This window comes from Octopus bimaculoides, chromosome 9 (assembly GCF_001194135.2).
Source record: "Octopus bimaculoides isolate UCB-OBI-ISO-001 chromosome 9, ASM119413v2, whole genome shotgun sequence".
Classification (NCBI taxonomy): domain Eukaryota; kingdom Metazoa; phylum Mollusca; class Cephalopoda; order Octopoda; family Octopodidae; genus Octopus; species Octopus bimaculoides.
The window spans coordinates 56,451,584-56,476,980 of record NC_068989.1 but is presented as its reverse complement, the minus strand read 5'-3'; the positions used below and the strand labels follow the sequence as shown (position 1 = coordinate 56,476,980).

At 36.7% G+C, this 25,397-nt stretch overlaps 1 protein-coding gene across 1 annotated transcript in view; it reads left to right on the top strand.

Moving 5' to 3' along the window:
• LOC106873121 (structural maintenance of chromosomes protein 6) overlaps positions 1–25,397 on the top strand; it is a 147,570-nt gene that overhangs the window by 69,262 nt on the left and 52,911 nt on the right. Inside the window, exons 22-24 of the mRNA XM_014920348.2 lie at positions 323–441; positions 5,970–6,069; positions 7,898–8,056. Coding sequence (XP_014775834.1) covers positions 323–441; positions 5,970–6,069; positions 7,898–8,056 — 378 coding nt within the window. The remainder of the gene's footprint in view (positions 1–322; positions 442–5,969; positions 6,070–7,897; positions 8,057–25,397) is intronic.

Genomic DNA, 25,397 nt, shown 5'->3' with positions numbered 1-25,397 from the left:
ATGGTCATTAACTATTTTTCCATTATTAGAGCAAATTTAACTTACAGCTGTTTGCAGTAGTTATTATAGTTATGTTACTGACAGGTTTACTCAATTGGTCTATTGATTAGTTGAGAAAAATTGAACGATCTAAAAAAATTGATGCTACTTTCATTAGAGCCAGACAGAACAAATTTTCACTTTGGCCAAAGTAGAGACAAAATATGACATCCTAGCATGAAAATAAGGAACATTAAAAAGATGATGATGATTGTGTGTGTGTGTGTGTCAAATTTGCTACTGTCAGCAGGCTTGTGAAATATTGTTTTTATTGCTTAATCAGGCGGATGAAGAGAAAGCATGTCTTATCTGTCCAGACAGAATTAATACTCGACGAACAACACAGAATATTCAAAGTGAGATAACAGAGATAAATAAACGTGTTGAAGCGACAGAAAGGAGGTAAACTTAATTTTATGTCTCTCTTACATATTACTTCACCTCTGTATGGTTACTTTTGGGATACATACACACACAATATTGCTGTTTATTTTCAATGATGTTACAGTTTTTTGTTATCACTGAAATTTTTACATGTGTGTGTGTGTGTGTGAGAGAGAGAGAGAGATAGAGTATCTGAGGAATCATATATGTAAGGTCTCTTGCTGTCTTACCATTGTTTTGTTTGTTGACTTTAATTACCATTCATTAACTTTGTAATATTTGTAATGTTGAATATTGTCGTGTATTTTTACTGATGTACACTTGCAAAACCATCAACATTAACTCTCACATTAAGGGTTTACATGACAACCTTTCTAGCTTCTCCAATAAATCGCCCATTATTGAAAAATATCTTGAGTTCTTCATTCATCATCTTTTCTGTGTCCTCTCTGTTTCTCTGATTCTTTTACCAGTTTTCTGTTCTTCAGAACTAAGCAACTGCACCATACTGCCACTTGAATTTGTGTATTGTAACTACAATTCATTTTCTACATTGCATCATTTCTGAAGTCAGCCACTCTAGAGAATTCCTTCCCTAATATATTAATCTCATAATATACTAAAATATGCAATTTTCAAGTCAATGTAGAAGAGCTATGAGGTTGTTCATCATGCTAGTAATAACAGCTACATCTCTCTCAAATTTCACCTTATCTTTAAAAAAAGGGTCGTCTGAAATACACTATATCTGATTAAGAAAAAGCAAGATGTCATGGCTGGAGTGTCTGATAATAATTCTGCTCTGTCAGAGTTTATTTGTGGTTAAACATGAACCACCTCCAGTTCTTTAACCCTTTAGCATTGAAACTGGCCATATCCAACTAAAATATTCTATTTGTTTTATGTCCAATCTAACTAGATCAGGCCTCTCACACCTATCCTACAATGTCATTCGAAAAATAAACAATCGCCTCATCAAAATCTTGAAGCTATGAGATAATGTATGATTAATTCAAAACTGTGAATAAATAAGCATTACATTTGACAAAGAAATCTAAATGCCAAATGATTAAGATATATATTAACTGCATCCAGTCTTATTCAGTTAAGAAGGCCCCAAAATATTGGAAGTATTGCTACCTCTACTTGTATACCCATATTCAATTATTATAAGTGGGTACCCAGTTGCTAAAAAAAATGGTAGCAACCACTTTTCTAAAGTGCTAGCATGGCTGTGTCGTTAAGAAGTTGCTTGACAACCACATGGTTTCAGGTTCAGTCCTACCACACAGCATCTTGAGTAAGTGTCTTCTGGGCCAATCAAAGCCTTGCGAGTGAAACTGGTAAAGAGAAACTGTGTGAGAGCCCATCATATGTGTTTGTGTGTCTTAATGCCCGTCTTTGTCCTCTTCCCCCAACCACCTAACAACCAGCATTGGTTTGTTTACATCCCTGTAACTTCATGATTTGGAAAAAAAACCAATAGAATATGTATCAAACTTAAAAAAATAAGCCCTGGAGTCAATTTGTTTTACTTCAAGGCAATGCCCCAGCATGGCCACCGTCCAGTGACTGTAACAAGTAATAGGTAAAAGATACTGACATAGCCAAAACACCTGACAAGTGTAGATAACATCAGATCCTATTGATTTTTCTATTCCAAATTACCATATTTGCCAGTATTAACTTGTTGAGATCAGTTTAACCCTCTAGCATTTAAACCAGCCATATCCAGCCCAAATATTTTACCTGTTTTATGTTCAAACCACCCAGATCTGACCTCTCACACCTACCCTACAGTGTCATTCTAAAAGTATATAATCACATCATCAAAATCTCTGAGCTATGAGATAGTGCTTGATTAATTCAAAACAGCGTGAGAAGAGGACCTGTCAAGCCATGTGTGATCAGAATCATGGCCGATGCCAGTGTTTCATAATTGGCACCTGTGTCAGTGGTATGTAAGGAGCTCCCACTACACTCTTGGAGTGATTGGCATTAGGAAGGGCATCCAGCTGTAGAAATCATGCCAAATCAGATTGGAACCTGGTGCAGCTCCCTGGCTTACCAGTTTTCAGTCAAACCGTCCAACCCATGCCGGCATGGAAAACAGATGTTAAATGATGATGATGATGATGATGATGGTGAATGTAAATAAGGAAGCATTATATTTGACAGAATAATCTGAATGTTAAAGGGTTAAACTATTTTGTCCCTAAACTTCAGTGTATACCTGCACCCATTGGTACTGGGGAAATGACAAAATATAATGTTTTGCCAGAAAACACCAACAAATACAAGAAAGTTGGTGAGCCAACAACTGAGTCAAAATATGGTTCCTTGATCTGCTAGAAATAACTACCATAGTTCCTTCAAATCACATGCTACCGTCTTACAAAAACAGAAAAAGAACCAGGAATGTATGGCATTCTGGGTAATACTGTGCCTAGAAAAAAAAACCTGGATGGTTATGTCTGGAAGACTTTTTGTCATTGGTTTACTTGATCAGACTTGATTCAGAGTCAAATCACCATCATCAGTTAATGTCTGTTTTCCATCCTAGCATGGGTTGGACAGTTTGACAGGAGCTGGTCGACTGAAGAGCTGACCAGGCTCCATTGTCTGTTTTGGCATGGTTTCTATGGCTGGATGCCCTTCCTAATACCAACCACTTTACAGAGTGTACTGGGTGCCTTTATGCAGCACCAGCATGGGTGCGTTTACATAGCACCAGTACAGGTGCTTTTTACGAGGCACCAGTACAGGTGCTTTTTATGAGGCACCAGTACCCACACAAGCCTGCAAAATTAGGAATGTATGCAAGGATAACCACGCTTTTACTTAGCTTGACATGTCTTCTCAAGCACAGCAAACCATCAGGAGTCTCAAAATGCATCAAGAAAACCAGCACTAAGTTCATTTTCTTTGTAACCCTGATGTGTGAATAACAGTGTACCAGTAATGCAATGAGGTAATGTTTTGGAAAATCAATGAGACCATGTTCGTCAGTGTGCTTAAATTTGCAGGCCTGTACATTTAGTTGGGAGACAACTCTATACGACAAATAGTAAGGTAATTTGTACACTTCAAATGGTAAAGTAACATTATAAATGATGCAGCAACTGTTATACTATCAATGGTGAAGCAACATTACACCACAGATTGTGAGGCAACTTCTACACCACATATGGCATGGCAAACTTTGCACCATAGATTGTGAAGCAACTCATACACCACAGATGTTGAGGCAATACTTGTCCAACCCATGCCAGCATGGGAAAAGGAACGTTAAATGATGATGAATTCTGACATCACAAATAGTGAGGCAACTTATACACCTCAAATGGTGAGGCACTTCCTACACCATAAATGATGAGGTAATTCTTACACCACAGATAGTGAGGTTTCTTTTATACCTCAAGTAGAGAGACTACTGCTACACCACAGGTAGTTAAGTCCTCCACTGTTGAGTTCAATCTGGATAGTTTAAATGGTTCTATGAAACATTGAAAGCAATTAGCCCTCTACAGATCCTATAGATTGAGACCCATGTACACTAGCCTGACAACCCTAACAATGATCTCAATACACCTGGTTAAATAATCCATTCTGCTAAGGGCACAAGTCCTGAAATTTCTGGGGATGGTAAGTAGTCAATTACATCAACCCTGGTACTTATTTTATCAATTCTGAAAGGACGAAAGGAAAATTGACCTTGGCAGAATTTGAACTGACACTATAAAGATGGAAGAACTGCTGCAAAGCATTTTATCTAGCATGCTAATGATTCTGGCACCTTAAACCTGGTTAAATGGTAATTAATGATATGTACTGGTAAGAAACACAAGTCTGTATAATTTATTATTCTTCATCATGCTCATTATTATCTCTCATCATATCACCTTCATGTTCCACTCTTTCTTAAATTACTTATCAGTTGTGTTAGTTTACAATAGGTTAAAACACAGTGTAGGAAAACTGATAGTGGTTTGATCTGTGTCAGCAAAATATTGTACAGGGTTTCTAACAAGTTAAGCATCTGCTGAATCTATTGTATTTTGCTAGTCAGCCCAAATACTGATAAGAACAATTTTTAATGTGTTTATCTGGACCTAAATCAGATTAGATGCTTGCTGATGTCATCAATCCCTGACAAGACTCTCTTTTGTTTTTTTTTTTTATGATTACTTTCACATTTGAACTCAGTAATTTAGAGTTCAGTTTCTGGGTAGTGAGTTCATGTTTGGGATTCTGCTAACATTCCTACTACATGATATTTAGAAAAGAAAAATCTGGGGTTGCAAGGTTATCCTCCAATAAAAATAAAGATAAAAAAACTATCTCTCTCTCTTCCTCCCTTTCTCTCCACACGCACACACATACAGTCTTTCCAGGACCACTTCTTCTAAAGTGTCTTCTTTTGTGTTGATACCATGATAAAATACACCTACAACACTCTCTAACGTGGGTAGTATTAGGAAAGGCTTCTAGCAGTAGAAACCAGGCCCAAAACAAAACATATGAGCCAAAACGTCAAGGAGGGCAATGACTCCAAATGAGATCTGCTTCAGACTGTTAGGATCTGTCCAACATGGAATTGGGAATCATACATATGAGGATGATGATGACAGCAGTGGCCACTGTCATCTCATCATCAAAGACAGTAGAGTATTAAATGATGGAAATTTGGCTGTTGTTTCTAACTGGTTATGTGATCACAGCAAGGTTCCCTTGTTTGCTCAATAGAGTCATAGGGTTTTTGTTGTTGATGTTAATATAGTCTTGTTGCTATGGCTGTCGTGAGTGTGATGTTTGTCTGATTCAGTTAAACCTGATTGAGCAGACTTATGATCAAAGAAATTCCAGCTCTGACCATCCTGTCATAAACATAGGTGCATGCATGTACACTACTTTTTTTGCTTCTAACCAGGGTAATCTGGTCATACAGGGGCACACAATACATATCTACATTTCTAAGATGTGTTATCACTGAAGTAGCTTGAGTAAATTATCACTTTTAACTTCATCTTACTCTGCAGTCAAATGTCCTTCAAGTCATGCACTACCAGCTTAAGTAAGGAATAAAAAAAAAGAATATACTGGATAATGTAGTCCTTAACATACGAGGGGGTGCTGAAAAATTCATGGCTTTGGGTAAAAGAAAATACAGGAGGATCAGTTAATCATGACTTTATTCAACATATTCCCCTCTCAGATTCACACACTTGTTACAGTGGTCCTTCAGTTTTTCTAACTCCTGTAAAAAATACGAAAGGTTGGGCCTCCAACCAGGTCTTTTGTAATACCTTTAAAGCCAGAAATTTTTCGGCACCTTCTCTCATATACCCCTAAAAATACAGGGTGGTTGTGGTTAGACTCTCTTTGATCATAATTCTGATTAAGCTGGGTTAAACAATAACAACTGCTTACTAATTTTTTTAGGACAAAAATTTAAATATAAAAATCTATTATTTTACAATTAGTGTTGTTTGTAGGTTTCCCATTTGTTACTGAAATAACTTCAATTTGTGTATATTTTGTTGCAGACAAGGAGACTGTGATTTTACAACTCGTAGATACCATGAAACCAAAGAGGCCTTGCGAAAGATCAGGAAAGAAGTTGGTTCATTAAAAAATTTTTTAAATGTAAGTTTCATTGACTTCTTCATTTTCATTCTTTTTTTTTTTTTTTACAGAGCTTCTTTGGAATCATGTTAAAAATTGTGTGTTTAAATACTGTTGACAACCCACTTTAGAGATTCTCAGTTTTAATGTATTAATACTGAACTTTCTTATTTTTGAAGTGCAAGCATGGATGTGTGGTTGAGAAGTTGCTTACCAGCAACATGGTTTCAGGTTCAGTCCCACTGCTTGCCACTTTGGGTAACTGTCTTCTCCAAGTCATGAGTGGATTTAGTAAATGGAAACTGAAAGAAGCCTGTCATGTGCATCATCATCATTGTTTTAATGCCACTTTTCCATTCTTGCATGGTCAGATGGGATTTATTGAGACAAATTTTCTACCACCAGAATGCTTTTCCTGTTGCCAACTCCCACCTGTTTCCAAGCAAGGTTACATTTCCTCACTGACTAAACATATTTCCACAAAATATTGGAAACAAAGGGAAACTGCTTACATCACAGATGCACTTGTTTACAACTATCATGTGATGTCAAGGCAAGGTGACAGTAACACTCACTCTCTCTGTGTCTCTCTCTCTCTCTCTCTCTCTCTCTCTCACACACACATACACACAAATGCTTCTATATATACCAACCCAGGCCAGCATGGAAAACAAATGTTAAATGATGATGATGATGATGTATACAATGGGTTTCTTTCAGTTTCCATCTACCAAATCCACTCACAACACTTCGGTCAGCTTGAGGCTATAGTAGAAGACACACTTGCCCAAGGGGACTTGCAATGGGATTGAACCCAGAACCATATGATTGTGAAAACAATCTTCTTTCCATACAAGCACAAGTAAAATGTATGTGTGTACATTTGTGTCTCCCCTTTTTTTTGATATTGCACAAGGGTTGTAAATGAGTGTCACCATACAAGTGATGTCCTTCAATTTCAGGCACCCAGAATTGAGAGTAAGAAGGACATCTGGCTATAAAAAAAATCTGCCTCTGTGAAAGCTGTCTGTCCCATATAACTGTGGTAATGTGGACATTAAAGCAATTATGATTTAAACATTAATCTCTCTATATAAAACTGAGAGTATGTATCTGTCTGTGTGTATGTGTGCATCACTAAAACTCGAGAACTACATAACTGATTTCATTTAAATTTTACACATGCCTTACTTAGGTTCCATGGAGTGTCATCGACCTCAAATTGATTACTGTACCAGTTTAGAATTTTCAGTGCAGTAACATCATGAAATCACTCCACTATGTCATCATGCAATGATTGTATATAGTTGAGATATGTAGTTAAATCCTCATCAGCCAATTCATCTTTCAAAGAATCAAGGTGTGGAAATTGAGGGAATTAACGTTTTGAAATGTTAGTCTTATACAGCACCAATTTCGAAATGAAGGTAGTGATAAATGATTTACAGTCAATGTGAGTTTTTCTGTTTCCTTGCAATAACTTATTCAAATCATTTAGTTTTGTGAATATATCACAAAGGAAAGCATCCATCAATGCAACCATCAATGAAGCAGATAGTGGAGTAACTTCAAAGAAAGATATAATTATATGAAACAGTTCAACAAAGTGTACAACGCAGTTTCCTTTTGACAGCCACTGCACTTTGGTATGGTATAAGAGTTTAGTATGGTCCTCATCATTTCTCAGACAGAGTTGACGGAAAATTCGATCAGTGCTCCAGCATGACCGCAGTCACATGACTGAAACAAGTAAAACAATAAAAAACTATGCCATTTTAATCCCAAGCAATGCAGGGTATCTCTGCTGGTTGTATCTACAACTAACAAGCTCTTTCTTCATCTATTGCAGCATTTAGAACAAGTGATGGAAGTACGAGACAAAGCTTACAAATCCTGCCGTCAAGTCATTGCTTTGAGGATGAAGCAGGTCTTTATAGTGTTCCTACATAGCCGTAACTATATGGGACAACTCAACTTTGACCACGACAAAGGTCTACTTGAAATCACTGTAAGTACTTATGTCTTGTTATTACTATAGAATCCTAAGGTGGCAAGCTGGCAGAATCGTAAGCACACCAGGCAAAATACTTAGAAGTATTTCGTCTGTCTGGGATGTGAGATCAAGTCTTGCTAGGGTCAACTTTGCCTTTCATCCTTTCGGGGTTGATAAAATAAGTATCAGTTTAGTACTGGGGTTGAGGTAATCAACTGACCCCCTCCCCGACATTGCTGGCCTTGTGCCAAAAAATATTTGTAATCAATACTATAGAATCCTTGTTGGATTGTTTCTTTTTTCTAAGTCTCACTCAAGTTTCAGTCCATCACAAAAATGTTTTGCAAATTAAATAACATCTGTTGACTTTAAATGCTGTATTATTCCTGTTGATAAATTCATCTTCATAATACCCGTAGCCCAGTTAGATGCATTCAGTCATTGGTGTACAGTGGTTGGCAAAAGGCATAAGTTCCAGCTGTTAAAATCATGTCAGCAAAGTAGCATAAATCATATCAGTAGAGATTAGCAGTTTCTTCTGTTGCTGCCTACGTCAGGTACCAAAGACATGTGATGAGAGGTGATATACCATGAACCACATCCAACTCCTGCCAGCATAGTAAAACAGACACAAAAATGCATTCAAAGATCTTTGTGCTAAATCATTGCATCATCATCATGAACAACATTTAACATCTGTTTTCCATGCTGCCATGGGTTGGACAGCTTGGCAGGAACTGGCAAGGCCAAGGGCTGCACCAGGTTCCATAGTCTGTTTTGGCCTGGTTTCTACAGCTGGATGCTCTTCCTAATGCCAACCACCTTTCAGAATGTACTGTGTGCTTCTTATGTGGCACCATCACCAGTGCTTTTTATGTGGCACCAGCACCTGTGCTTTTTAATCTTTTTCAGTCCATCTTTGTCTCTGCCAATGTACAGACAAGTGTTTCCTACTAAAGCCCTGTGCAAACCAAAGCTATGTAAGGTGGATTTGGTCAACAGAAAGAAGCTTGTTTTGTGTGTGTGTGTGTGTGTGTGTGTGTGTGTGTGTGCATACACATACTCTTGTCTTGATGTCCTATGATAATTGTAAACATGCATCAGAATTTGTTTCCAATATTCTATGACAAATATGCCTGACTCTGATAAAATATTACCTTACTTGGAAACAGGTGAAGGCATCCAGCTCTGGAAAATCTGCATCAACAAATTCTTTCTGACCTATGCAGGCATGGAAAAGAGATGTTAATGATGATAATGAACTTTTATTTTATTATACTTTGGTCTTTTGTCATTCAAATATTTCAGTGATAATCAGACAGTTATCAAAAGATCTCTTTTTTTCACTAACTCATCCTTTGACCTTCATCAAATCATTTACTCTTATTGATGATGTGAGCATTTTTTTTTCATTACCATTTTATACAACTTTTGTTTCCAAGCAACTTATCAGATTACTCTTTATCAGATTACTCTTGAATTAGAGCGACTTGTGCTTCACATAGAGTCCAGTGGCTATCACCTGATTACATGAATATTTTGATACTTATATTTGTGTATTATACTTAATACATCAAGTTACTACATCTATACTACTTTTAAATTCAATTTCAGTTGGTCATCAGGTACCATGTTTGCCATGCATATGTCTTTCTCTTCAATCTGGGATTGACATAAACCAGTGGTTCCCAAACTTTTTCAGTTTGCCACCCCCTTGGCACTCAGGCCAAATTCCTAGCCCCGCCTCCTCCTCATACCACCATAAACACACTACTGTCTGCAACAGTTTCAGAACAACTGTATTTCACAAATAAAACATAACCTAATTAACCCATTATTTTATTTTATTTTTTTTGGTGGGGGGTTACATCCATTGCTCCATTTTGGATACCCCATTATCTCCCCACTTTTCTTCAACATCCCACTCCTGATCTTTCTACCGCCCCCAGGAGGGCAGTATCACCCACCTTTGAAACCACTGACGAAGTATTGTCTCCCCTCCATCTCCCAATCTCCTTTTGCAATCTCTTGAACTTAACCCTTCACCCTAGCTGGTCCTTGGCTCTACATTACTTATATACATCTCTCTGTAATTTAAGTGTATCCACCACCTGTCATTTCTTCACCATCTTCTCTCTCTCTCTCTCTCTCTCTGTACTTTTTTACTCCACCACTCTCTCTCTATATATATATCTCTCTCCCACTCTCTCTCTCTCTCTATCTCTCTCTCCCTCTCTCTCTCTCTCTCTCTCCCCCTCTCTCCTTCTCTCCTACTGAGATAGCCATGTATCTCCTGTACTGCAAGACACTATTTCTGTCCTCTATTCAAATTCTAACCTCTTATCACTGGCACAAAGCCACCTCCCTCAGTACTCCTCTTGCTCTCAGTTGATGGTGTCTGGCCTTGCAAGTTACTTAGAGACTACACTACTGCTAGTGCCACATAGAAAAGCACCCAGTACACACTACACACTGTAAAGTGGTTAGCATTAGGGAAGGCGTCCAACTGTAGAAACCATTTCTAAGCAGACAGCAGAGCTTAGTGCAGTCTGTCTTCTGACTTGCTAGCTCCTGTCAAACCGTCCAACCCATGCCAGGATGGAAAACGGACATTTAATGATGATAGTATATGTATAAATGTGTGTGTGTGTGTTTTTGCTGTTCTTTCTGCTATCTGCTTCATTTAGAAAACAAAAAAGAGCAGCTTCATCATTTCGTGCGTGCATGTGTGTGTGTGTATGATGCAAAGAAGTCATTAACTATTTATTTATATTTTTCTACAAAAATATATAAACTTAATTCATTACCTATTTTAACACCACTACCTGGCAATATGGGTGCGTTTATCAGAGTCCCTCTATAGCAAATATTCAAACTAGATCTCTGGTCTAAGGATACTTTTCTCCCTCTTTCCTTCCTACCAGTCTCAGAAGCCCTGTGGAGGGTCATGGGCACCGCCTTTCTTCGTATCTATAATTTAGATACAATTTTAAAAACAATAAGATCCATTAGTTTAGGAGATTTCCGTTATCTATTACATCGAATAAAGGTAGATAACTCTGATTGACCAAATAGAAGAGTTGTTACATAGTTATTTGACCTGCTAGAAATAACAGCCAATTCCCTTTAACTCGCATCCTACCTTTAAAAAAAAGAGTAAAAACAAAAAAGATATATCAGAAATTGTAATCTTGAATATACTATGTCTAAATAAAAGATGGAATTGTCCTGGTTGGAACAAGTTTGATTATGGAGCTCCTGGATCTAGGTTGACCTTAATCTAAACAACAGCAATGATGTGACTGTCATTGCTTGTCTGTTTAGATAGTTAGCAGACACCTCTCCTGCAAGTGTTAATTAGTCGTGAAAATATTTACAAGGTCTTGTAGCTTACTTGAAACCTTAAATAAATTTAAGTAGAGAAGGAATTACCGCTACAACTGCAATTCAAAAGAAACATATTTATTTATTATTTTAGCTTTAGAGTTTACTAAAGCTGTGATATTGAATAAATACTTTTTTAAAACTATCATTGCTTTCATTTTCTTATAGAAATGAGCCATTATTCCTACAATTTATGGATGTTTAAATTTTCAAGAAACAAAAAAAAGACATTGACTTAGGCGTGGTTGTGTGGTTAAGAAGTTTGTTCCCAAGCACATGGTTTCAGGTTCAGTTCCGCTGCATGGTACCTTTGGCAAGTGTCTTCTAATGTAACCCATGGCCAACTAAAGGCTTGTGAGTGGATTTGGTAAATGGAAACTCAAAAAGCCTGATGTATGTGTGTGTGTATGTTTCCTTGTCTTCATACTGTGTGATTGTTGTAAATGAATGTCATTCATTTCCAGTATTTTATGAAAAGGATTTGGCCATGGGGGAAATATTACCTAGCCTTGGAAACAGATAACTATTGGCAACAGGAAGGGCATCTGGTTGTAAAAAATCTGCCTCAATTAACTCCAGCTAACCCATGCAAGCATGAAAAAGTGGACATTAAAACAAAGATGATTATGGTGATGGTGGTGACAATGATGACAATTCTAAACTAGAGTAGGATGGTCAAATGGTTATAAAACTGTAAATGTGGGAAAGCAGAACAACTAAGTTGACAAGTAAAATGAATTTGGATCCTGGTCTTAAATGAATTACATAAGTTCCTTTTAGTCACCTGTTGGATTGGCAGAGATTAACCCTATTAGCCATTTTGCTATTATAATTATGCTGAAGTATAGTAGTTTTATTTCATTTTATATGGAGAATTTTAGTAAAGTAACTTTCTCTGTATTAAGCTAGTGTTTGTAACTTAAGTTAACATGAAATTTTGATGGAAGGTTTTAATTTGGATTACTTTAAAGCAAAAAAAAAAAAGATTTATTGTTGTTGGTGAGATTTATTTGGTGACATGTTAATGACTACACTAAGAGTTTATGAATTGTAGGCGTATTAATAGGAGCTAGCTGGACCTGTGAAAAATTCATTGAAAACATAGAAAATGTAAGCATCTGTAAATTGTGTGCTGGTACCATGAGAAATGTTTCTATATTGTGATAGTTACAGAATATAGAAAGAAGTGTAAAACCAATAACTATATAATCCAAGCAAAAACGTAAACAGAATTACTATTTAGCCTTAAAATACATCACATATATTCAAAGAACCTTGGTTTAGTGGTATGGAAAACATTCTTCTGGTATTCTTTTATTCTTCCTCTACTTGTTTCAGTCATTTGATGGTGGCCATGCTGGAGCACTACTCTTTAGTTGAAGAAATCGACCCCTGGACTTATTCCCTGTAAGCCTAGTGCTTATTTTATCAGTCTCTTCTGCTGAACAGCTAAGTTACGGGGATGCAAACACACCAACATCAGTTGTCAAGCAATGGTGGTGGTGGTGGGGGGACAAACACAGACACAAAACACACACACACACATACACACACGTATATATGACGGGCTTCTTTCAGTTTCCATCTACCAAATTCACTCACAAGGCTTTGGTTGGTCCGAGGCTATGGTAGAAGGCACTTTTTAAAGTATAGAGTTGAATTTCGTGTAGCCACCTGTTGGCAACTTTTCTCCCTCACCCATTTTGTAGGGGTTATTACCCATTTTTCTGGGCTCTTTTCACAGTTATACCCCGTTCAAAATTTGCATTAGCTTTTGTATGAAAAAGAAAAGGAAGGGAAGCAGGCGGGCTTGTTTGTTGTTTGTAGAGAAAACATTAAACGTGCCTGAAAAAGAAACATGGTTTTTCCCCCAACTAAAAGACCTGAAGAGCTATGAAACAATGTGAATAAGTACCAGAGGCGGGGGGAAAGAAGAGAGAACTAACACTCGATCGTTCTAGAACTCCCAGAAAAAAAAATGTAAACTCCTGAAAGATTTACCCCTCTATTCATTACTAAATGTCTTTCCCTCTTCATTGTTAAAAGTAAAAAAAGCTAGAAAAGATCAATCGTATATCAGTCTATTTGTCATTGTAAATGACTGATGCTTTCCTTTCTCTGTCTCTCTCGCTTCACTCCTTTTTGCTACAGTTAAGAGAGTGCATGGCTCAGTGGTTTTGGGCATTCGGCCCAAGATCATAAAGTCATGAGTACGATTCTTGCGGTGTACTGTGTTCTTGAGCAAGGTACTCTACTTCACCTTGCTGCAGTCCACTCAGCTGGCAAAAATGGGTTGTAGCTGTATTTTTAAAGGGGTCAGCCTTGTCACTTTCTGTGTGAGGCTGAATGTCCCAGATTATGGTATGCATGTCTGTGGAGTACTCAGCCATTTGCGCATTAATTTTATGAGCAGACTGTTCCATTGATCAGATAAACAGGAACCTCATTGTCAAAACTGACAGAGTGCCAATTTTTAAAAAGAGTGAAAGAAAAGGAATTGTTCCATATCATAAGGCAAAAATGTCATGCGTTCAGTATAAGCAGTGAAAGCTAAGACAAAATAATTGCTATTCCATCGTGTATCCGCCCTTGACTCACGCTCAGTTTGATAACAACAGTCTTCACATTAGTGTTTATCTGGGGGCTTGGCCTCCAGATCTGTGAGACCCACAAATACTGCTGTTAGGACCAGATTAACACCTATAGTGACCCTAACGACTAAAAAGATTTTCCTGCCCCTATACAGGATCTTTTTTCATTTTCTTCCAATCACTTGATGGTTTATCTTGCTCTGGTCCACTCAGCTCACCAAAATGAGTTGTAGCTGTAATTCAAAGGAGCCAGCCTTGTCATATTCTGTGTGAGGCTGAATCTCCCTGAGAACTACGGTAATGGTACTCAGCCACTTGTAAGTTAATTTTATCCTTGTGTGGTAATGAAAAGTGAAAGTGACATCTAATATTTGCTGTAGTTGTCTTTGATTTAACAATTTGTCTATGTATCTACTGTCTCTCTCTCACTTTCTCTCTTTCTTCCTCTGTGTCCCTCCTCTCTCCTGCTTTTAATTTAACAATGTGTGTATGTATCTATGTATCAACTTTTCTTGCGATGTGATAAACATTTAAAAACACAAAACAAACACCGTCACCACTCACTGTTTCTCTCACTCTCTCTTTCTCTCTCACTTCCTCTCTGTCCTCTCTCCCACTTTGCCACTCACTTCTTCCTTTGAAGTAAGTGTGACACACACCACAGGTACGGACGTACAAAAACAAGTTGGTGTATTGATATTATTGATTATTATATTACTTTTTCAAATTATGAGTTGAAGTAGGAGTTACAATTTTGGTTTATAATGGTTTTTAGGCTATTAAGATTGAAGTTTTGTAACTTGATTTTAGAGGTGTTGTAGAACTAAGGGTGGTGGTCACAGGATGATTACTATCAAAAGAGTTAAAGACTATGTGATGTCCTTAGATGATCAAGCTCTCATTTGTACTACATTGCATGTATCAACAAGAGTTTTAATTTTAAAAAAATTAGGCTGGAAAATCCTCGACTAGTTATTCATAATAGGAATTCTTGGTGCCCCCAGAACTTTGTGAGGAAATAGTCCTTAATAAAGTAATACTAACTAACAAAGAGGATTTACTCCACTCCCTTGTCAGCCTAAATATTATTCAGCTATTTAAAACGCCCACAGTCACTTGAAGGCAATTCATGTGGTCTTCTTTATTTAAATAAACAGAAATTAACCAATTCATGTCTTCAGCAGTCCCTAACCTCCTAATTTATGATTCATCTGTGTTATTCTTCACACTCCTTCAGAGTAGAGCAGTTGTGAGGAGAAATGCTACTGCTGCACCCCTCTACCTTACATATGGTGAACAATGTTACCATTCTTCACAAAGGAAGGACTGAAGTTTTTTCACTGTCACATAACAATGCTTTAATGTTAACCACAACACTTATTTAAAAAAAAAAAAATTTTTCTAATGCAAAAAAAAACAAAAACAAAAAACAAATCTGAATTCATTGGCACAACATTTGATCAAAATGAGACTAGTACACTAGAACTAATTTTTAAACAATACATCATGCAAGAATTAACAGTTGTAAGTGTTTCTTTCTTTGTTTTAAAGCTACAGGGAAAACACAAAATTAAGTTAATTTAGCTAGAGGTCATTAACACAAGATTCCTAGTGTGATCCAGAGAACCAAGGATGGTATTTGTCTTAACCAAAATGGTTAGTAGTCCTTGTGATAAAGAAGAACTGAACAAAAAAATAAAACAGTTACAGTCAAATACAATTTGTATTTGGTATTCAGAACTAAGTATCCATAATTAGGAGGGCCAAAGACAAAGTCTAATTTTTCCTTCCCTTATTACAAGCCAATTATAGTATATTGTAATGTTTTATACTACCTGAGACTCCACATTATCAACATGGAGCCTCTGTGTAGAGCCTGACCTGCTAGAATGAGCAGCCAAATTTCATTCAAATGACACTCTACCATCTTTGAAAAAAAAAAAACAAGAATGCATTGGATTATATGGGCTGTAGAAAAACAAGAAAAGTGGATGATCACAGATGGAATGCATCTATTCAGGGTTACTGTGGGGGTTAAATAGCTAATTTATTTAGAGACTGATTATTTGCAACATCTTATTTGATTCAGAAGTTGAGCATCACATCTGAGGGTATTTTCACTATTTAAGATTTATAGATCTTTCCAATAACATTTCAATGTTATTCTTTAGTCTCTCTAGCACTGGTGGCACAAGAAAAACACCCAGTACATTCTGGAAATTAAGTTGGTATTAGGAGCAGCAGAAACTAAGCCAAAAATTAAACGCTAGTGAGATTAGATCCCCTGACCTACTAAATGAGCAGTACCACTGAACATGTGCTGACTGCAACCATGTGACCCATCTCATCCATGCTATCATGTAAAATAGATGTAAAATGATGCTTGATAATGATGATATACAATCAATGTACATTTAAATGAAATAAAATGCCAAAGATAGTTTCTCTTCTCACAGTTGAAAGTTTATATTTTGTTTGCGCAAAACAAATTCAATTTGAGATAGACGGATTGTGTTATATTGTGGATATAACTATTCAGCTAACTAAGACTTGATAAAGACTTCATTGTTAAAAATGTTATAATTGTAAAACTACTGTTTTCTTTTATTATCTATTTGAATCTTTATAAGTCTTTCTGTTAGTTGTATATTGGTGTTATGGTTGTCATCTGGCCTATTATAATTATTTCATTTACCTTTGTATGTCAGATTTTTTTTTTATCTAGTCAAGGGAAAGAAAAAAGAAAGAAAGCAAGCAAATAAAAATGATTTATGGAAAAGATAATTAAACAATAGTTTAAGTAATAAAGAAATTTAGTAAGAAATAGTGGGATAGCTTAGTATTAATTAATCCCTTGTCCCCTCCCACCTAGCTATGTTGGATAGGTCAGCGAGGAAGCTGACTTATTGCCAGAGTTAATCAGTGTAGAACTAATGAAGCTCCAACTAATTAGCTGATTTGCCATAGGTCTGGTATAGGAGGGGAAGAAGAAAACAATGTTAAATTAGTTGGCCTTAACAGCTTTGTTGATCCCTGAAGTCAATGAGTTCAGGTAGGCTCACTTATGAGGGGTGTCAGTCATGAACTGAGAGAAATAGCGGGGTGACAGTGGTACAGTATTATGTAGCAGTTAATACAGAAGTCTCTTGAAGTGTTACTTGATATGTTCAAGCCTCTGCACCAGCTGGTGACAGGCCTCTCTCTGGTACTCCCTGATAATTAGTGAATCTACACAAAGGAAAATATAGCCGAAAGTAGCACATTAGAAGGCTGTGTTATTCCTAACCGGTGAGTCTTGTCCATATGCTTGCGACAGAATGAGCATGCACTACAAGCACCCAAGGGTGAATAATAGGGATTGAGTTAGGTCTAGAATAACTATTGCTACTCACTAAAATAATCCAGACCTTTTATGTGTGTATGTATGTGTGTGTATGTATGTATGTGTGTGTGTGTAAACAACAGAAAATTTGTCTTTAAGAACTCTGAGTATCCTCTATCATGTAATGACTATTTCAGAAGTCTTTCTCTGTATAAGACTCGGAGATGATTACAGGTTTACAAAGTAATTAGAGTATGAAGTAGAAACAAGAATATGTAAGAGAGAGAAGATGAAAATAAACAAATAAACTGTATTGAAGAAATGTACCTAGAGTATAGGCATACCTAGAAGAAGTGTAACAAGCACCAAATAGCATGAGTTATGGATATATATTTGTGTTTAACGCTTTTGATACCACCCCATCTGAGACCGCCCTTAGTTCTATGATACAAATTTGCTGTTTTAAAATGATCTAAATCAAAATTTTGCCATCAAAATTTCACGATAATTTACATTCCAAACTCAAGCTTAATAAGAATGCAATTATTTTAATAAATTCTTCATTGCTTTCAAAATTAATTGAAACGAAGGTAGAGTATTTCAACAGAAATATGGTAACAGAAGGGTTAAAAAGACATGTATTTAATCTCATTGTGGAATCAAGTCTCATGGTTAAAACACTAGATATCTTGGAATGACAAATAAAAATGATTGCTCTTATCTTCAAAGCTGTACTTTTACTGTGGAACTAGCACAAGAATACTAATTAAAAATGTTAACGTGGTTGTGAGAGCCACAACTCATTTATACAATGATTATCCAGTAGAGTTTTGAGGTTGTGTTTATGACAGAATTTCATCAAATTAACATATAATTGATAAACGGTAGGTAGGTGGTAGGCAGTTAAAAATATGAAGAAGAATGAAACTTTCTTATCATCACTATTAACAATGAATGAATAGCCTAGGTCAGTGCTTCTCAAGCATTTTTTTACTATACCTCTTTCTTTCACTAAACTATTTCAGTGTTCCTGTCCTCAATTCAGCAAAATTATATACTCCATATGATGTACATATCCATATATTTAAATATATATATAATACATATATATATATATCTATTACATTTGTGGAAAATCAGTGTGTGTTTGTGGAGTTGTTAGCTAACTCCTCCTACATCGTTTTATTAATTTTTATGAAACTTGACACATGAGTAGAACTTATGTCTGGAAACTTTGTAACATACTTAGATTGTTGAAAAAAATCAATAATACGGCCCCTGGAAGGACCTTTATATCTATCTCATATAACTTTTTTTTTTAAAACACTCAAGGGAAATAACCCACACCACCTGCACAATATTTTTTTAAACACTCAAGGGAAATGCCCCATAGCACCTGCACTTACAGTTGTTAGTTTTTAGCGAAGCGATCAGTATTTGATTCTCACAATCAGCGGACCTAATTCTGCATTTTACTACTCAAAGTTTTCAACTGCTAAACCTTATTAGTGTACTTTCTTGATGCGTGTACACTTTCAATGCCATAACTCTGATAATTCTGCATTTTTTCCAGTAAAACGTTTCCAATGACAGTACATAAATTTTTGATTCCAGATTCAGCGGACCTAATTCTGCATTTCACTACTCACAGTTTTGAACTGCTAAACCTTATTATTGCTCTTTCTTGATGCATGTACACTTTCAATGCCCATAACTCCGATAATTCTGCATTTTTCCAGTTAAAATTTTTCGATGACAATGCATAAATTTTTGATTCCAGAACATAATTAATAAGTATGTCCCAATACAATGAACTCATACTTTGAATGCTTAAAATTCTTAAAAAATGAAACCAAACTTCCACACCACATTCAGTTGGGACACCCTGTATCACTTATACTTATTTTACAAATCATGATATTTATTGTTTATTTATAGTTCATACAACATTTTCATGAAACTAATTGAGCCATTGAATTTAGAAACATTTTACAGGTTTCATTGTTTATGTTCGATTACTTTGATTTTTTTGTGTGTCCAATTTCTAATTTTTGCAGACAATATCAATTTTATACTTTATTTGACATGTGAGTAGAACTCATGTCTGGAAACCTTGTGACATACTTAGATTGTTGAAAAGAATTCGATAATAGAGGCTCTCCAATGGATCCTTCTATTTACTACATATTACTAATATTTTATTTAAACAACCCAAGGGAAATAACCCATACCACCTGCAGTTTTTAGCGAAGTGATCAATATTTGATTCTCACAATCAGCCGACCTAATTCTGCATTTCACTACTCAGTTTTGAACTGCTAAACATTATTATAGCACTTCCTTGATTTGAATCTTAAACCTTAAAGACTTCATTCATACATTTCTATACATACATACTTTTTTGAATGCTCGTTACTCCGATAATTCTGCATTCTTACAGTTACACTTTTTCCATGACAGTAGATAATTTTTTTATTCCACAACGTATTTGTAGTAGTTTCATGCAGGCATAGCGTGGATTCGATCCTCGATTGCTAAATTTCACTTAACACTTCAACAGCGTTTTTGTCACGGTAAAACAATAGTTTTTCTGTGAATGACAGCTTTTATACATTTCCCAGATGCATTCACTAAGCAGAATAATGTCTTTGCCACTTGACCCTTCTAACCTCTTCTAGACCACCAGGGGCTGAAATTGAAATAACAGACCTCCAACAAAATCATTTGTTCTCAACAATATGTCTATTCTTCTGGCTGCTTTTAGATAGTTATAAAACAAGAACTCCATAAGCTAAAGGCAGTTACTGAGAGCGACCATCAGTGAGTGTGAACATTATTATTGCACTTTCTTCATTTCATTCTTAAACATTAAACATTTCATTCATATATTTATATATTTATATACATATACTACATGTATATATTACCTTTGATAAATCAGCCTTCATAAGATTCACCTTTAAAATACCACGATGAGTCAAGAGTACTTTCTCGCCAAACTCCAACAATCTCTCCCTCCTCCAGCTGACAGTTTTTTGTACTTTTTCACGACAGAAAATGCATCTTTTATCGCAGCTATAACGAAATTGCTTTCTTATATCAGAGTAATAAGGCGTTTCAATAGAACATCTTTACTCCCTAGAATCGCTGGGTACACCAGCTAGTATATATATATATATATATATATATATATATATATATCTTTGATCTTTTAATTGTTTCAGTCATTTGATTGTGGCCATGCTGGGGCACTGCCTTGAAGGGTTTTAGTTGAATGAATTGACTCCAGGCTTTTTCTTAGAAGCCTGGTACTTATTCTATCAATCTCTTTTGCTGAACCATTAAGTTACAGGGATGTAAACACACCAACACTGGATGACAAGCGGTAATGAGGGACAAACACAGACACACATGCACACACACACACACACACACACACACACATGGATATATACGAAGGGTTTCTTTTAATTTCCGTCTACCAAATCCACTCACAAGGCTTTGCTCAGCCTGAATCTACAGAAGACACTTGTGCAAGGTGCCATTTATGTATGTATGTATGTACAAACAAGTCAGAATTTTACATAATTCCACAAGTGCAGTGACTATCTTCCTTGCATATTTGGACATACCCACAAATTTTGACTGTGTCTTTTATATTATACTTCAGTTTATTTTGTCTACAATTTACAAATATATTATTTTGTTGGGGTTTTTTTTGCATTAATACTATTGATATTGATATTGTTATGAATTGTTAAACAATATATCAAACAATTGTTATTGTTATTGTTAAACAAGCAGTTTATTTCAATATTACATTTCAGTTGTCTTCTTTTTAAGTTATTCAAAACAGGTATCAGAAACTAAAACAGATGGATCTGTCACCCTCTCCACACTCCCTTTGTCATCAACACCCATATAAAATTTTCTGCCACCACCTTCTTTAATCTAGAATGACCATCTGAGACAGTACTGTAAACAGTATATACAAAAGAGAGGAGAGAGAAAAAACTGAGAAAGAGAAAGTAGGACATTGATAAAGAAATTATGTAGAGTCATTGATAGAGTTTGCTAAGGTCAAAAGGTTACCATTATCATTGTTTTGACCTCTGTTTTCTATGTTTGCAAGGGTCAGAAAGAATTCATTGAGGCAAGTTTTTATATATCAAGATGCCCTTACTGTCAAACCCTTGCCTGTTTTAAGCAAAGGTTAGCTGTTTTGGTAGAAGATTGTAAATGGACAACACCTTTTCTATAACAGTTTCTTTCTGCTTTTATTCTCTTTTATTCTCTCCACCGATCAACCAATTTATGCTATTTCTCTACTTCTTAAAATTCTACAAGCCTAGACTGTAGCCAATACTAACATTTAAATCTAAGTACATGTTATGCAAATATTTAATTGCACACAAACTAACAGCAAATTAGTAAACTGTTAATTCCCCCCCCCTGTCCCTAGAGACACCTGTCTTTTACATAATTGTTAAACGTATCTTCTCTTTTCCTACATGTCTTCAATACTAAGCAGTTCAGCTCGTAAAATTTTTTAACGCTCATAATTTAGATACACCTCTGTCAAAATCCCTCTTGTCAACACACACATACACTATTGATTATTATTACTAAAGGAGTTTTATATATAGTCGGTTGCTGTTTTGTTTTCCCCAAGGTCAACACTAAGACCCATGATGAAACTCATTCCAACAGTAACCCTTCCCTCTTTTAGGAGGACATAAGTTGACATTATAGTTAGTCTAGATGAGATGCAGTTAGGTTTTGTGCCAGGGAGAAGCACCACTAATGCTATATTTGTGGTAAGGCAGCTGTACTTGGCTTTTGTTGACTTGGAGAAAGCCTTTGACAGGGTCCTCTGATCCTTTATCTGGTGGTCAGTGCAGAAACAAGGGATAGATGAGTGGTTGGTGAGAACTGTACAAGCCATGTACAGGGATGCTACCAGTAAGGTGAGGGTTGGCAACAAGTACAGCAAAGAATTCAGGGTACAAGTGAGGGTTCACCAAAGATCAGCCCTCAGCTCCCTCTTGTTCATCCTAGTCCTCCAGGCAATAACAGAGGAATTGAAAACAGGCTGTCCCTGGGAGCTCCTGTATGCTGATGACCTTATTCATATAGCTGAATCACTACCAGAACTAGAGAAATTTCAGGTATGGAAGCAAGGTCTAGAACCAAAGGGCCTTAGAGTTAATCTAGCAAAAACCAAAGTCTTAGTAAGTAGGAAGTCAGATGAATCACAAATCCCTTCAGGTAGACGGCCCTGCTCAATCTGTAGAAAAGACCTAGGTAGTAACTCTATAAGATGTAGCCAGTGTAAGCTATGGACACTTAAGAGGTGCAGCAATACCAGAGGAAGGTTAACAAGGAAAATAGCTTTTGTTTGTGGAAGATGCACAGGTACAATAAACACTGAAAATGTACAGAAAATAGACTCCATCAACTGCCAGTGGGGTAAGCTAGAGGTAGTGCGTAACTTTTGTTATCTAGGTGACCAAGTTAGTAGCTGAGGTGGATACTCTGAGAGCATAGCTTTGAGAATAAGATTAGGCTGAGCAAAGTTCAGAGAACTCCTATCTCTGCTGGCAACAAAGCCTCTCCCTCAAAGTGAAAGGTAGATTGTATGATGTCTGCGTGCAAACAGCTATGCTACATGGCAGTGAAACATGGGCTGTGACAGCCAAGGGCATGCATAGGTTTGAAAGAAATGAAGCCAGTATATTTCGCTGGATGTGCAATGTCAGTGTACATGTTCGACAAAATGTAAGCATCTTGAGAGAAATGTTGAGCGTAAGAAGAATCAGATGTGGTGTGCAAGAGAGAAGACTGTGCTGGTATGGTCATGTGATGCATATGGACAAGGACAGCTGTGTAAAGAAGTGCTGATCTCTAACTGTAGAGAGAACATGTGGTAGAGGTAGACCCAGAAAGACATTGGATAAGGTGGTGAAGCATGATCTTCGAACTTTGGGCCTCACAGAGGCAATGACTAGTAACTGAGACCTTTAGCAATATGCTGTACTTGAGAAGACCCATCAAGCCAAGTGAAATCATAGTCATGGCTGACACTGATGTCACCTAACTGGCACCCATGCCAGTGGAACATAAATGGCACCTTTCAAGTGTTGGGCCTCATGGAAGCAAAGTCGCTGATGCTAGTGGCTCATGAAGTATTCCTTTCGAGTGTTGCGCCTCATGGACGTAATGACCGAGACCTTTGGCAGTATGTCGTGCTTGAGAAGAAGATCCATCAATCCAAGTGAAATCGCAGTTGTGTCAGATACTGGTGGCACATAAAAGCATCCATTACACTCTCGGTTGGTATTTGGAAGAGCATGCAGCCATAGAAACCATGCCTGGAATCTGGTGCAGCCTTCCAGCTTGCTAGCCTTGGTCAAATTGTCCAACCCATACCAGCATGGACAACGGCCACTAAATGAGGATGATGATGATGATAAGACATGAGATGAGGGGGAATTTGGCTGATCTTTGTTGTAAATCAAGTTATCACACATATTGGCTCATAAAATGTAGTTGTTGATCATACTTGGTAGTTATGTCCTTAACTACACCTGATGCATTAATGATGTGCTACTTTCTCTCCAATGAACAAAAAAACTATGTCAGTCTATCTGAAGTGGTACGTGATATACAAAGCACATAAATGATAAATGTCCAATGTCCATAACAGATGTGTATTTAAACTTAGGTGTTTCATGATAAACTTTCCACTACATTTAAACATGGCTGTGTAGTGGCCTTGCTTGAGACTAGAACATCAGGATGAATTTGCATTATATTATTTAGTTTCATCTTTTTACATTTCAGTTCCTGTAGAGATCCACTTTGTTTTCCATCCCATTAGGATTTGGTCAAGATAATTAACAGCTCCTATTTGAGTTGATGTGGACTTAGCTGTATGGTTGAGAAATTCACTCCTCAAACCAGTTGAGCCTAAGGTTCAATCCTATTCTGTGGTACTTTAGGCCTGTAATACTTTAGGCATTATAGTTAAAGCACTTTAGGCAGGTGTTTTGTAACTATAAAGTTGGGTTAACCAATGCCTTGTGAGGGAATTTGATCAATATAAACTGAAAGAAGCCTTTTGTGTGTGTGTGTGTGTGTATGGAAGGAGAGTTCTGTACTTGTTTTGACATCACATGATAGTTGTAAATGAGTATCACTGTCTTACAAGCAGTGTAAATCATTTCCAATCTTCCATAAAAACATGTCCAGCTATGGGGAAATATTACCTTGCTTGGAAACAGGTGAGAGTAATGTGTGTGTGTGTGTGTGCATGCTGGTGTGAATGTTTACAAAACTAAGCTGAGCTATGAGTATGGACGGTGATGTCCTTGCTCATCAACCAGTGAAGTTTGTTATCATTTTCCATCAACAAATTGTCTGTTGTTCTCTGCTCTCAATTTCTTCTGAAATAAAAATCCCTTACTCAAAAAACAAGCAAGTGGAGGTTGGTGATAAGAAGCGGATCCAACCATAAAAATCTTGCCTCAATATTATTTCATGTTTATTTTAGATCTTGTGCATTGTTTGTTTTTGATTTTGTCGATTACACAGTATAGTAGGGTCAGTTGGGCACTGTCTGTGAGAAAAACAGCACCATGACACAATTCACGCTGCCAAAAATTTGGAAACGACATGCTGTATTGCTTGACATTTGCACCGGAAGCTCCAATACAAACATTTCAGAGTGTGGGTATCAATTTGCGGACAGTGCAGAGGATTCAGAAAGAGTTGGATGAATTTAATGGTGATTACAAAGGTATGGCAGCTCAGAAAACTCACTCTGATTATTCTGATAAAAGAACTCCTGAATTTGTTGGTGAGATTCAGGTCATGATTGACAACGATCCCTCCAAGTCAATGAAGTCCATAGCCAGGGACATGGGAGTGTCTGCGTTTCTTATCAGGCAGGTAGTGCATGAAGACATTCGGTATTCCTCATGCAAGATGAGAAAGGGCCAGTTTTTATCCCAAGCCACCAAGAACAAGAGGAAAGACCATGCTATGAAGCTTTTGAACA